The 13,112-nt window shown below is 43.2% G+C and overlaps 1 protein-coding gene and 1 long non-coding RNA gene across 2 annotated transcripts in view; one reads left to right on the top strand and one right to left on the bottom strand.

The window, feature by feature from the left end:
• Nucleotides 1–13,112, bottom strand: part of PRKAG2 (protein kinase AMP-activated non-catalytic subunit gamma 2) — a 428,376-nt gene that overhangs the window by 26,679 nt on the left and 388,585 nt on the right. Inside the window, 1 exon segment of the mRNA XM_038389209.2 lies at nt 7,704–7,749. Coding sequence (XP_038245137.1) covers nt 7,704–7,749 — 46 coding nt within the window.
• The window catches only part of LOC119851345, a 68,068-nt gene that overhangs the window by 49,112 nt on the left and 5,844 nt on the right, over nt 1–13,112 (top strand). The window lies entirely within an intron of this gene.

Below are 13,112 nucleotides of genomic sequence, written 5' to 3'. Positions count from 1 at the left end.
TTACTGACTCGGTTAGATCTCAGCACAACCAATATTCCAATTGTAATTGCTGCTTGTTGTGTACTCCACAACATCTGTGAGGAAGTAAGGGGGTGACTTTTATGGCAGGATGGGAGGTTGAGGCAACTCGCCTGGCGGCCAGTTTCACACAGCCAGACAACAGAGCGATTAGAAGAGCGCAGCAGGGCGCACTGCACATCAGAGAAGTTTTGAAAGCCAGTTTCATGACTAGCCAGGGTACAGTGTGTGAGTTGTGTTTGTTTCTCTTAAAGTTACCTGCCCCCTATATATATATTATACTTTGAAAGGAAATAAAGTCACAATTGTTTAAAAACCATTCTTTATTATTGTTGCACAAAACACGAGATAAATCAGAAGCTAGACGGGTTGGGGTGGGGGTGTGGAGGAGAGGGAAGGACAAGTCCAGAAATCAAATCAAAATTTAGGATATGCCTGCTTTCTGCTGCTTGTGCAATCCTCTGGGTTGCTTGTGTGGATCCTCATAGCCTCCCCCTGAGTTCATGGCCGTCTGGGTGAGGAGGCTATGGAACTTGGGCAGGAGGGAGGGTAGTTATTCAGGGGCTTCCGCGGCAGTCTGTGGTCTTGCTGCCTTTCCTGCATTAGATCCACCGTACAGCGGAGCATGTCAGTTTGCCCCCCCATGAGCTTGACCATAGCATCCTGCCTGCTCTCATTGCATGCTCCCTCCTCTCTTCGTATTCATGTAACGCTTTATGCGACTCCGCAATTGTTTGCCTCCACACATTCAACTGGGCCCTATCAGTGCAGGAGGACTGCATGAGCTCGGCAAGATGTCATCCCGAGTTCATTTTTTCCCACATTCTAATCTGGACCAGCCTCTGGGACGGAGTAGATAGGGGCCGCAATGAAACATTTGCGCCTGCTGCAAGAGGAGAAAAAGGGAGGGTAGTATTTTAAAAGATACATTTTATGACAAAGAGGACACGGTTTCTCAGTGAAACAGGCAATTGATAGTACACAGCACATATTCTTTCTGTACAAGGTCTCATTTTGCCTCCTATACTGAAGTCCCTGCCACTCTGGTGTAAGTAAGCCATCATATGCGGCCAGGCAACAGAATTCAGCTTGTAGGCATCCTGCAGGCTCTCTGGGATGATCACTTCACAGAACACCCTCCCTCACCCCCCCCCCCCACACCCCCCCCGCGGGGCTCCGATGAGGCTCTGAGCAGGGATGAGCCCGTTAAACTAAACGCGAACAGCCCAGTGTGGCTGGTTTTCCCCCCTTCCCCCACTGCGTGGCTCCGATCAAGCTCTCATTCACCAGAAGTGCCTTCTCCAGGGTCATGGTCCAGGAGCATGCTTTGGGAGTAGGGGGAGGCTATTGGCTCCAGCGTTAAGAATAGTTCCTGGCTAGGGGGGAAAACAGATTCCCCACTTGCCTCCTGCGCATTGTCCTCCTCCTCCTCCTCGTCCTCCAAAAACTCATCCTCCTCGCTCTGTGCTACTCCCCCCTTGCAGGTGTCCACGGACAGTGGTAGGGTAGTGGTGTCATCACCCCCCATAATTGCATGCAGCTCACGGTAGAAGCGGCATGTATGGGGCTGTGACCCAGAGCGCCCTTTCGCCTCCCTGGCTTTTTGGTACGCTTGCCTGAGCTCCTTGTTTTTTGGACAACACTGTTCTGTGTCCCTGGAGTAGCCTCTTTCCGTCATGGCCCTGGAGACTTTAGCATACGCATTTGCGTTCCTTTTTTTGGAACATAGTTCCTCCGTAACAGATTCATCTCCCCAACATGCAATGAGATCCACTACCTTAAGTTCGGACATGCTGGAGCTCGTCTGCAAATCCAGGACGGCATGGTCGCCTGTGATGGTGGACTGTGCTGATGGTCACCTGTGCTGATGGTGACTAAACAGGAAATTCTAAAGTTCCCGGGGCTTTTACTGCCTACCTGGCTAGTGCATCGGCGTTCAGAGTGTTGTCCAGAGCATTGTCCAGAGCGATCACAAGGGAGCACTCTGGGATAGCTCCCAGAGGCCAGTATCGTCAAGTTGCGTCCACAGTACCTGTAATGGTGATCTCGATTTTAGCGCTACTCCACTTGCTGAGGTGCAGTACAGAAATCGGAGTAAAGAGCCCTTTAAATCGAAAAAACTGGTTTGGTCATGTGGACGGAACCAGTTTTATTTTGAGGTAACTTGGCTAATTCCAAAATAATCGCGTACTCTAGACCAGGCCTCAGAGTGATCTGATGCTGGAGTGCACCAATTCCACAAGCAGACTAATTCCTAACAAGGAAGATGATTGTGCTCCTTCTTGCCTGCCTCACATATATGCTGGGTGTGGTTTTGTTTCTCTCTCTTTCTATACCATTCTGCCTTAGATCAGAGGGAGAAACCTACACAAGCTGAACACATTGTCCTAAGTTCTAATATATTTCTGTGAAGAAAAGACTCCTTTGAGATCACAAACCTGGAGATTCATGTGGTCTAGATGTGCTCCCCAGCTAAGGATGAAGGAGTTTGTCACTATTGTTTTTGAGGACAGAGGTGGAGAAAATGGAACACTTCTGCATACATGATTGGGATTCTTCCATCAACTGGAAATATTAGGACTTAAGGAATATGAACTACACATTTACTTCCATGTATGAAAAAGTGGCTGAAGTAAAGTCTGGTACGTGGTATGACCAATGTGCATGAAGCCACATGAACTATCAACCTTAAACAATCTGGCCTGAGGTAAGTATACCCTGTGAGTTACAAGGTGGCAAAGAGTTGTAGGATGTGATGAATCACATCTTACCTGTTGCCATGAGCTCCCCCAAACAAGCCAGTCATTCAGACAGGAACAACTTTTATGTCTCCTTAAGTACGCTGCCATTAGAATCCAAATTTTCTGTGAAAATCTTTGGGGCTGTTGATAACCCAAACGGAAAGACTCTGAACTGGAAACGAGAGCTCCACAGTAGAAATCTCAGAGCCTGTGTTGGCTGAGTGGATCAAAGCATGGCAATATGCATCTTGAAGGTGGAGACTCTAGAAATTGGATTACTGAGACAAGGGTAGCCATTTTGAACTTGCCTCCATGAAGGAATCTGAGTTTCCTTGAGTCCAGAACTCGTCAGCATCCTATTTTTCAGTTCAAGGAAAAAGGAACAGGAACAACACTTTCCCCCCTTTATTGAAGGGGCACTTCTACTGCTCCCAAAGTAGGACATCTCCTGATTTTATTCTCTTCTGAGAGGGATCACTGAAAGGGGATGGGGAATGTGATGGAGGACAGGAAACATCTAAAATGCAACCTAATATCCAACCTCTATGATTTCCGGGATCCAAGAGTATGAGGCAATATTGGCCCAACCTCCCAAAAAAGAAAATAAACTGTGTCCAAATGAGATAGGGAAAGGGTATGTAGTTTTGGGAAGCTCTCAGTTAACCATCAAACAACACTGCTGCCACTGAGAAAGATGCAGGTCATCTGTGTATTCTTTGTTCTTTCTCAGTGGTTCTTACAGTCTTTAGTATAGAGGCTAAAAAGGGGGCAGAAGGAACCTGCCTCAAATAGGGCTGCTAAGCTTCTTTTCTTCAGGGTTGTGGGGTGTATAGACCAAGAACCCAAGTGTAGCCCGGAAGTCCTTTGATGAGCACAACGCATCTGTCTTTCTGCTGAACAGATCAAAACCCTTAAAAAGGAGGTTTCCTATAGCAATCTGTATTTCTTTGAGAATCTGTGAGGACTGTATTCAAAATGCCTCCACCTCATTGTCATAGATGTTACCATCAATCTTGCCACAGTGTCTGATGCAATCAATTGCTGCCTGTAAGGAGGTCTGAGCTATTAGTTAACTTTCTGAAATTAAGGATCTTATTTCCTCTCTAAAACTCCTGTGGTAGTCTATCAGTAAAAGTCCAATACTTTATACCAATTGATGTACTCATACTTGGCAAGGAGTGCAAGTAGTTGGCTATCTAAACTGGAGGCTGACAAGGATATAGCTCTTCCTTCCGAAGAGATACAGCTTGGACTGTTTTTCCTTATGTGTTGCCTTGGAGCTTTGCTGTTTTGGGCTCTCTTGGGCAGCAGTTACTACAAGGGATCTAGGTGTGGGAGGAAAGTAAAAATACTGAAATCCTGAGGATAGTCCTGGTATCTTCTCTCTACCTTTTTTAGATTTCAGTGGAACAGATGCAGGAGGTCTGCCATAAGCATTGTGCAGGTTATAACAGACTTCCCTATGTGGCATAGAGAGTCTGTCTGGCCTTTAGGTACACAGGATGTGTAACTGTTTATGGGATTTCTCTTGCACTAACTCAGCTGTAATGCCTAACGGCTCTGCCATCTGACAAAGGAGGTCTTGAAAAGCCTTATAGCTGTTGGGGTGATGGAGTAGATGGGACCATAGCTTTGTCAGGGGATGACAATGAAATGGCAGCAGGGCAAGTTCAGCTGACTGATTATTTTTTCATCAGAAACTTGTAATAGTTGAGGATCAGGAAGTGACATCTTGGATTGCTAACGCTGTTGGACCTTCAAGGAGGGAGATGGGCCCTGGAGGTGGCAGAGGAAGGTTTTCTGGTGTGATGGAAGCCCCATGGTGCCCACAATGGCCATGAATGACAGCTATAAGCAAAATGAGTTGGGGGCCACAGGGAAGGTACCAGGTTTCTCTCCTTATATCCCCTACATCTACTAGGGTAAATTTTGAGCCTTAGACTCCTTATTGGATGTAGAAGGGTCAGATAAGAGAGATCTTGGAGTATGTGAATGACTCTCCCCAGTGTGGTCTGAAGTGGATAAGAAAGAACACTTTTCTTCCAAAAGCGGATCTGATTTGGGGGCATCCCAGGGCCTGATCTAGGAAAATCTTAGATGATACAGAAGACCTACTCAGTACTGAGGAAATGTCAGTGGTGCACACCGATAAGGGAATGTCCACAACCAAAGGTAACAACTGTGACTTAGGGAGGGCAGACAAAAGTAAATTCCTCCTTCTCCCCTTGCCCTCCCCCGAGTATAGTGAATCTCTGTCTCAAGACAGTTGGTACCACAAGCAACAATTCTGAAAGTTAGGAAGTCACTGGTACTGGAACAGTAAAAGCTTTGATGTCAGTACTGAGCATCCCAAAAGCAGTGCCATGGAGTGCATATGGGAGACTGCTTTGAGGGTGCTCCTTATCTGGTACTGGTGTACAGATTCTTTTTGGATGACAGAGGATCCCAACTCCAGCTTTGTACCAGGAAGGCCGAGGTGATTTATGCCTTTTCTTTTTGCAAGGTTCCTAACATGAAGACCTGTATATATGCTCTTTAGAAGAGTGGTGCTGTATCCTACCCAAATCAGTCATTCAAGAGGACTTGGTAATAATAGCAGCAGAAGAATGCTTCAGAGGAGGAGTTCTAGAGCTGGCCATTACAGCCACACTTATCAGGTACTTCTGGTGGAAGACTTCTCAGATCTGGGTAAATTTCGTTTACCTGGATCAGAGGCAGATCTCATTGATTGTCCAGCAGATAAAGTTTTAGGTGAGTCTCTATCTAGGGCTGACTCTAGACACCAGCAAAACAAGCAGGTGCTTGGGGCGGCACATTTCTAGGGGCAGCATTCCGGCGCTGGCCATGCCTCCCCACCCCAGCACCCACCACAGGGGAGGCGAGGGGGCTTCCTGGACCTGAGAGGGGCCTAGGATCACATGCAGTAACAGTGGTGCAGGGTGAGTGTGCTGCCAGGAGGGGGAGGGGGTGGGAGAGGGGGGCCCCTCCCCCAGAGCTCACTGCTGCCAGCAGGGAGAGGGCCGGGGGGAGTCCTCCTCGCTGGCCCCAGTCCCGGTGCAGCCTGCCTGCACCCCAAACTTCTCAGCCCCACCCCAGAGCTCACCCCCCCCCGCACCTGTACCCTCTGCCCTAGCCCTGAGCCCCCTCCCACACTCCAAACCCCTCATCACTGGCCCCAGCCAGAACCCTCATCCCCCAGCACCCTAACCCTCTGCCCCAGCCCCCTCCTGCATCATGAACCCGAGCCCCACCCCTACACCCCCTCCCAGAGCCTACACTCCCTCCCCCTTCACACACACACCCCCTCCTACACCCCCACCCCTTGCTCCAGCCCAGAATCTGCACCCAAACTCGATTTCAGAGCCTGCACCCCCCCCGTTCCACACACCTTCTCCTGCCCCCAAATTCCCTCCCAGAGCCTGCACCTGAGCCCGCCGCACTCCCTCCCAGAGTCTGCACCCAAATTCTGTCCCAGAGCCTGCACCCAAACTCCGTCCCAGAGCCTGCATCCCTCACCCCCTCCTGCCCCCCCCACCCCCAGCCCCAGCCCCAGCCCAGGCCTGCACCCAGCACCCAAACTCCATTCCAGAGCCTGCACCCCAGACCCCATCCCCATCCAAACTTCCTCCTAGAGCCCAACCTCTCACCCCTTTTGCACCCAAGCTCCCTCTCAGAGCCTGCACCCCAATCCTCTGCTCCAGCCCAAGGCCTACACCCCAGACCTCCTTCCCCCACCCAAACTCCCTCTCAGAGCCTTAGATAGGTGGGGGGCAGAGTTTAGGTGGGCAGAGTTTGGGGGGCAGGTTCTGGGCACCACCAAAATGTCTACAAACCTGCCACCCTTGCCTATTAAAACCTATCTATCATAAATACCAAGACCTATACTAAGATAACTATATATACACACAATTTGTTTTAAGCTTGCAAGAGAAACTACAAGCAGCGTCACTCTTCCTCACAGCCTTGGGTGGGTGGTAAGGAGGAACTAAGGGTCAGCTGGCCCCAACATGCTGATCTTGAGTGCACATGCACCAAAGGTGAATTTTATATTTAGATATATGAAACAAACACTAAGAACTTTCAGCTGGTGATTTTTAGAAGACTAAGTTGCAAATTATAAAATTAATCAACTTATTTGATTTTCAGTTTTTGCTTGACTCCTTTATATCAGTATGAACTGATGTTAAAATGTTGTATGACAATCATCTCCACACAACATCATTAAATATGTTAGCTTACAATTCCTTTTCCAAGTTGCCATTTTTAAAAGGTAACTAGTGCATGACTATAAAGATATATTTGAAACTGCTACCGCAACTTGTTAACATAAATCTGGAAAAAGCAAGCAAGCAACCGACCAATGGCTACATTCCACAAAGTGTGTTTAAAACAGTAGGAGAGATTTTAAAAACCATAGGCAGTTGTACAGTGTTTATATTTACGAACAGTTCATTAAGTGGCATGAAGTTAAATAAACAAAGTCCTTCTCAAGCTCTCACACAATGATTAGTTATAGCTCACGATGTGACCGTCAAAGCAGGATACTGTAATATTGATTGTGAAGCTGTCATTGGGAGAAGGTACAGTACATAACCCCACCAAGATCCAAACAAGTTAAAGATTTACGCATCCTATATAAGATACTTGTGTTTAAAAAAACAAAAACCAAAAACAAAAACGACTTCTATGGAAGTCAGTCTGAAAACAGGACCTCTGTTTCACTAGAGTTTATTATTACCATCACCATCACCAATACAGACAGGATTATTATTTCAAGTGCAAAATAAACAGTGTGAGCAAATAGACTAACTGTAAATATTTCCTGTTTTTATTCAAGTATCTTAGTAAGAGACAGATTAAGAGATGAGTAACCAAAACATGATTTTCGAGTAATTTTAAGTTTCCTTAAGAGGCATCAATGGATCTTAATAGAAGTGTTCTCACCCCTCCATGTTTCAATCTTGTGCTCCTCCAATTCATAGATCTGAACCTACAATGAAAACATGAAAGTCTGTAATGCTTTAAACATTGTCCAATCACAACCAAAAGAATGTTAGGTTTTAACAATAACTTTCAGATCTGAATTATTCCCTTAAGTTTTACTGCAGATTCACTATTGCATAAAGTCAAAGTTGGTCATAATTCTTGAAATACGCTGGCTCAGTGAAGAGCAGCACTTACTGGCACTAACACACAGGAAACAAGAGCAACACTTCCCAGCACTAGGTTTAAAGACATATACCAAGTGACTATAGCATCTTACAAAAAAAAGTGCACAAGCCCCCCAATTTAAAAAAACCCTTTGAAGGTCACTTTTAAAGGAAAATTGATGAACAGTGTTTATCTGTATGAAGTCATTGAAAAGACCCAGTAATGAAGGATAAAAGTGTGAATTACAAAACCGAGATAAATGCTTTTTCCTCTTTGTGACAGTACTGACCCAGCACTCTACTGAGCTAAACTATTCCTTCTGGGAGATGGGTGCTCAATGACTTAGTTAGGCAGAAGGCTGACAAACTAATGAGAACAATGAACCCATGAGCTGGGAAAAGTTAGAAGATAGCAAGGAAGTGCAAGGGGGAGGCTAACAGGAGCCTGGGGATACTGAATCTTTCCCTCTCCCTCCACAGAAAGTGGGTAAGGGGCAAGTTTATGTGCACTTATATATTGCTGTACAAGGCTGTGCTAATGAACTGGTGGAGGGGACCTAATAAATAAAACACTGGTGCTTATAACCTTAGAAAGCATTCAGCCTGTGTGTGTGGTGGTCCAAAAGGCAGAGAAGGTAGCCTTGTTACACCCTTAAAGGAATAACTGGGGACATGGCTGAATTTTTATTCTGTAAGACTTCATTTCCCCTTGTACAAGAGAAAGCATGAAGATAATGTTATGATTTTTCAACCACAGCTGATGCTTTGTTCTCTTTATTAAAATCTACCGAAGACCGTATTTTTTCCCCTCCCCAGCCTCTCTGTCACACTGCCCAATTTTTTGTTGCTCAAATGGCAACTTCCTGCAGCTCTGTCTCCAGACATCATGATATGACCTCCCTAAGGTTGTTAGTGGCCTTCTGCAATTCACTGAGTGTTTCCTGAATATACTTTTAGCAGCTTTATATGAGAACTCATTATTGCTAACTCATGATTACCACCTATAGAAAACCTTGTCTAGACATGTTAGTTTGCAGCTAAAGAACAGCTACTGCCCTGGCTCTACTCTGGGCCAAGGCACCCTCACCCATCTCATGAGTCATCTTCAGGTATTTCTGAGGCTTTAGTATTTAGATGCATTGGGCAAATTAGGATAGTTCATCTACTAAATTAAACCACTAAACTAATGGGGGCCACTCTCAAACGTGATCATTCCTGTAATTATCATCCCTTGAAATGTGTCAGGAGATGCTGACTAATTGACATAGTCATTAGATTACCTAAAGGAACCATTTCTCGAAGCAGTATAAAAGCAAGATATATATGTGAGTAAAAACAAACTGGTTTTCAGGGTACGTGCACACAGCAAAACAGGTGAGATATTTCAGATTGATTCAGTCTAGCTAAGCCATCAGAAATCTTGTTAAAGGCTGATGAGATGAAGTTACACCTGTTAGGACCACATTTTGAAGAGAATATTCCTAAAGGATTAAAACCTGGCTCAGGATTCAGAATACAGTTTGACTTTCATTGATAGTTGCAGCAGATGATTGTAATGCTTTCAGAAATTATAGGAATGTTTGTGGCAATGCAAAAGCCTTGAACTTTGTACAAATCCTTGGCAATGGTGTTTTGATACCTTTATGCAAAACAGAAATGCATTTATTAGAGGTAAAAAAAACCTCCCCTAACTTTCCTCATAAATGGTTTAAAGAGGTTATCCAATACTTGCACAGTGGCACATGTTGGGCTTCAAAGAAAATTCAAGTGGAATGTATGCAAGTCACTTGTTGCATTAACACACAGGAGGAGAGGTTTTTATCGCCCTTAAAAATATACAAACCACAATGATTTTAAGATTTTCAAGCTTAATTCAAATCAGTGAAGTAACTCCAGCTTCACAAAATTAAAAGAATTCAGAGTATTTTAATTTAAATTAACAGTTACACTGGATTTGCATTCAGCTGCTACATAAAGAAAAATCATTAGTTTAGGGGCAGGTTCTTAACCCCTTACTTATCTTGAGTCATACCTTGCTATATAAGTAGTCCCATTGACTTCAATGGGGTTAACTTGTGCAAATGCAACCCAGTAAGAATACGGGTTGCACAATCTGGTCCTAAGTGGTGTTATTAATTTTGCATGAATTTTAAAGACTAGTTTACAGTTATTTAAGAAAAATACATTAAGATAATTTTTACTATAACAGGAGAACCACAATAGTAAAATATATAGAGAGATTTTACAAATATTCCTGCTCATTTTGTAGGAAACTCTGTAATAGCCATTTAGGATCAAATTCTGCTCCACCTTTATTCTGGTTGACTAGTCCCTTACTATGCAAGTAGCTCCATTTTAAATCTAGTCTATGGGACTACCTGTGGAATCAGGTGCTACGTAATGTAAGAAAGGGGAGCAGAATTTGGCTCTGAGATAATATACTCTATGCAAAGAAACTGGTATTACCAAAAGCAGAGAATTAATATTATAATATGGAAACTACTACTTCTCAGTGTACAGTCCCTCCAAATTGTTTTCCTAGTGTAAGTCACCAAGAAAAATTCTAGTTGTCAGTTTCTTAAAATGGTGACAGTAGCTTGTGTCAAACTCCTTGCAGCCAATACAGTAAATAAAATGCCTTGTGTTAACTGCAAAATGGAAGTGGGTTGACCAGTTTTACAAAACCTCCTACTTCAATTGTGATTTTACCCAATTATTCTGTTATTTTGTAACAAGACAAAAATGTGGGAGGTATTTTTTTTTTTAAAGTAAAGTAATCACGGATTTGGGCAATTGGGACATAGCAGCAGCAAGAAAATGGCAAGCACATGAATGTATATGCAAACAAGATAGCTAATGGAAGTTTTAAAACATAGCTAGCCCCAGTCAAACTGAACGTCTGGAACTGATTGTTTCAAATTACTTTGGTTGAGTTCTATCACAAAACACAACAGTCAGCAGCACACATGTAACTCAGTTACCATGTTTACATGATAAATAATATACATTCAGCTGTATTAGTGAATTTTTCATTTATCTATGTTTCTTTACCAAGCAAACAGAAGCTCTCAGTGTATACACTCCTTTCAGTGTATTCTCTGAGCTCCACGAAATAGCTATGAGCTGAAGAGCATCTTGTGTATTGGCTATTCCTGGTCAGATCAATGTTCCATCTAGTCCACTATCCGGTCTTCCAACAATGGCCAGCACCAGATACTTCAGGGAGAATGAACAGAACAGGGCAATTATCCAGTGATCCCTGCCCTGTTGTGTTCTAACCATCTTGCTGAACAGCCATTAATAAACCTAACCTCCATGAACTTACCTAATTCTTTTTTGAAGCCGGTTATACTTCTAGCCTTCACAACAGCCCCTGGCAACGAATTCTACATGTTGACTGTGCCTTGTATGAAGAAGTACTTCCTATGTTAGTTCAAAACCTGCTTCCTATTAATTTCATTAGGTGACCCCTGGTTCTTGTGTTATGTGAAGGGCTAAAGAACACTTATTAACTTTCTCCACATCATTCATGATTTTATAGACTTCCACCATATTCCCCCTTAGTCATCTCTTTTCCAAGATGAACAGTCCCAATTTTTTGAATCACTCCTCATATGGAAGCTACTCCATACCCCTAATCATTTTTGTTGCCTTACTCCATACTTTTTCAATTCTAATATATTTTTGTGAGATGTGGCAACCAGAACTACACACAGTACTCAAGGTGTGGGCATGGCTATGAATTTATATAGTGGCATTATAGTATTTACGGTCTTATTATTTATCCCTTTCCTAATGGTTCCTAACATTGTTAGCTTTTTTGATTGTCACTGCTCACTGAACAGATGTTTTCAGAGAAATATCCATTATGATTTCAAGATCTCTTTCTTGAGTGGTAATGGCTAATTTAGACCCCATTATTTCATATGTATAGTTGGGACTGTGTTTTCCAATGTGCATTACACATTGAGAATCTATTGATAGAGATTCTCTAGGTTTTAGTCAGGAGGAGAGGATGGAAGAGGATTTATAAAGTATGGGCCAGATCAGACGAGAAACATTCACATAAAAAAGAATCTGACACATCAGAAAAGGGCAGACAAAGAAACAGTGACAAATTTTTAAAGTGCTTGTACACAAATGCGAGAAGTCTAAATAATAAGGTGAGTGAACTAGAGTCCTCGTGTTAAAGGAGGATATTGATATAATAGGCATAACAGAAACCTGGTGGAGTGAGGACAATCAATGGGACACAATCATTCCGGGGTACAAAACATATCGGAAGGATAGAACAGCTCATGCGCGCAGGAAGGGTGGCGCTATATGTGAAAGAAAATGTAGATTCAAATGAAGTAAAAATCTTAAATGAATCCACATGTTCCATAGATGGATAGTAATTCCATGGTCTAATAAGAATGTAACAGTAGGGATCTATTATCAACCACCTGCCCAGGACAGTGATAGTGACTATGAAATGCTAAGGGAGATTAGAGAGGCTATCAAAATAAAGAACTCAATAATAGTGGGGGATTTCAATTGACTGGGTACATCTCACCTTAGGACGAAATGCAGAGACAAAATTTCTCGATGCTTTAAATGACTGCTTCTTGAAGCAGCTGGTACAGGAACCCACAAGGGGAGAGGCATTTTTCAATTTAGTCCTGAGTGGAGCGCAGGATCTGGTCCAAGAGGTAACTATAACAGGACTGCTTGGAAATAGTGATCATAATATAAACATTTAACATTTCTGTGTTGGGAAGAACACCTCAGCAGCCCAACACTGTGGCATTTAATTTCAGAAAGGGGAACTATGCAAAACTGAGGAGGTTAGTTAAACAGAAATTAAAAGGTACAGTGACTAGAGTGAAATCCCTGCAAGCTTTCAAAGACACCATAATAGAGGCCCAACTTAAATGTATACTCCAAATGTTTAAAAAAAAAAACACCACTAAAGATCTAAAAAGAACCACTGTGGCTTAACAACCATGTAAAAGAAGAAGTGAGAGATAAAAAGGCATCTTTTTAAAAGTGGAAGTCAAATCCTAGTTAGGTAAATAGAAAGGAGCATAAACACTACCAAATTAAGTGTAAAAATGTAATAAGAAAAGCCAAAATATGAATTTGAAGAACAGCTAGCCAAAAACTCAAAAATATTTTTTATGTACATCAGAAACAGGAAGCCTGCTAAACAACCAGTGGGGCT

Source organism: Dermochelys coriacea, chromosome 2 (genome assembly GCF_009764565.3).
Source record: "Dermochelys coriacea isolate rDerCor1 chromosome 2, rDerCor1.pri.v4, whole genome shotgun sequence".
NCBI classification, from domain to species: domain Eukaryota; kingdom Metazoa; phylum Chordata; order Testudines; family Dermochelyidae; genus Dermochelys; species Dermochelys coriacea.
The sequence above is the reverse complement of the archived record's forward strand: the minus strand, read 5'-3'. Positions and strand labels throughout refer to the sequence as shown.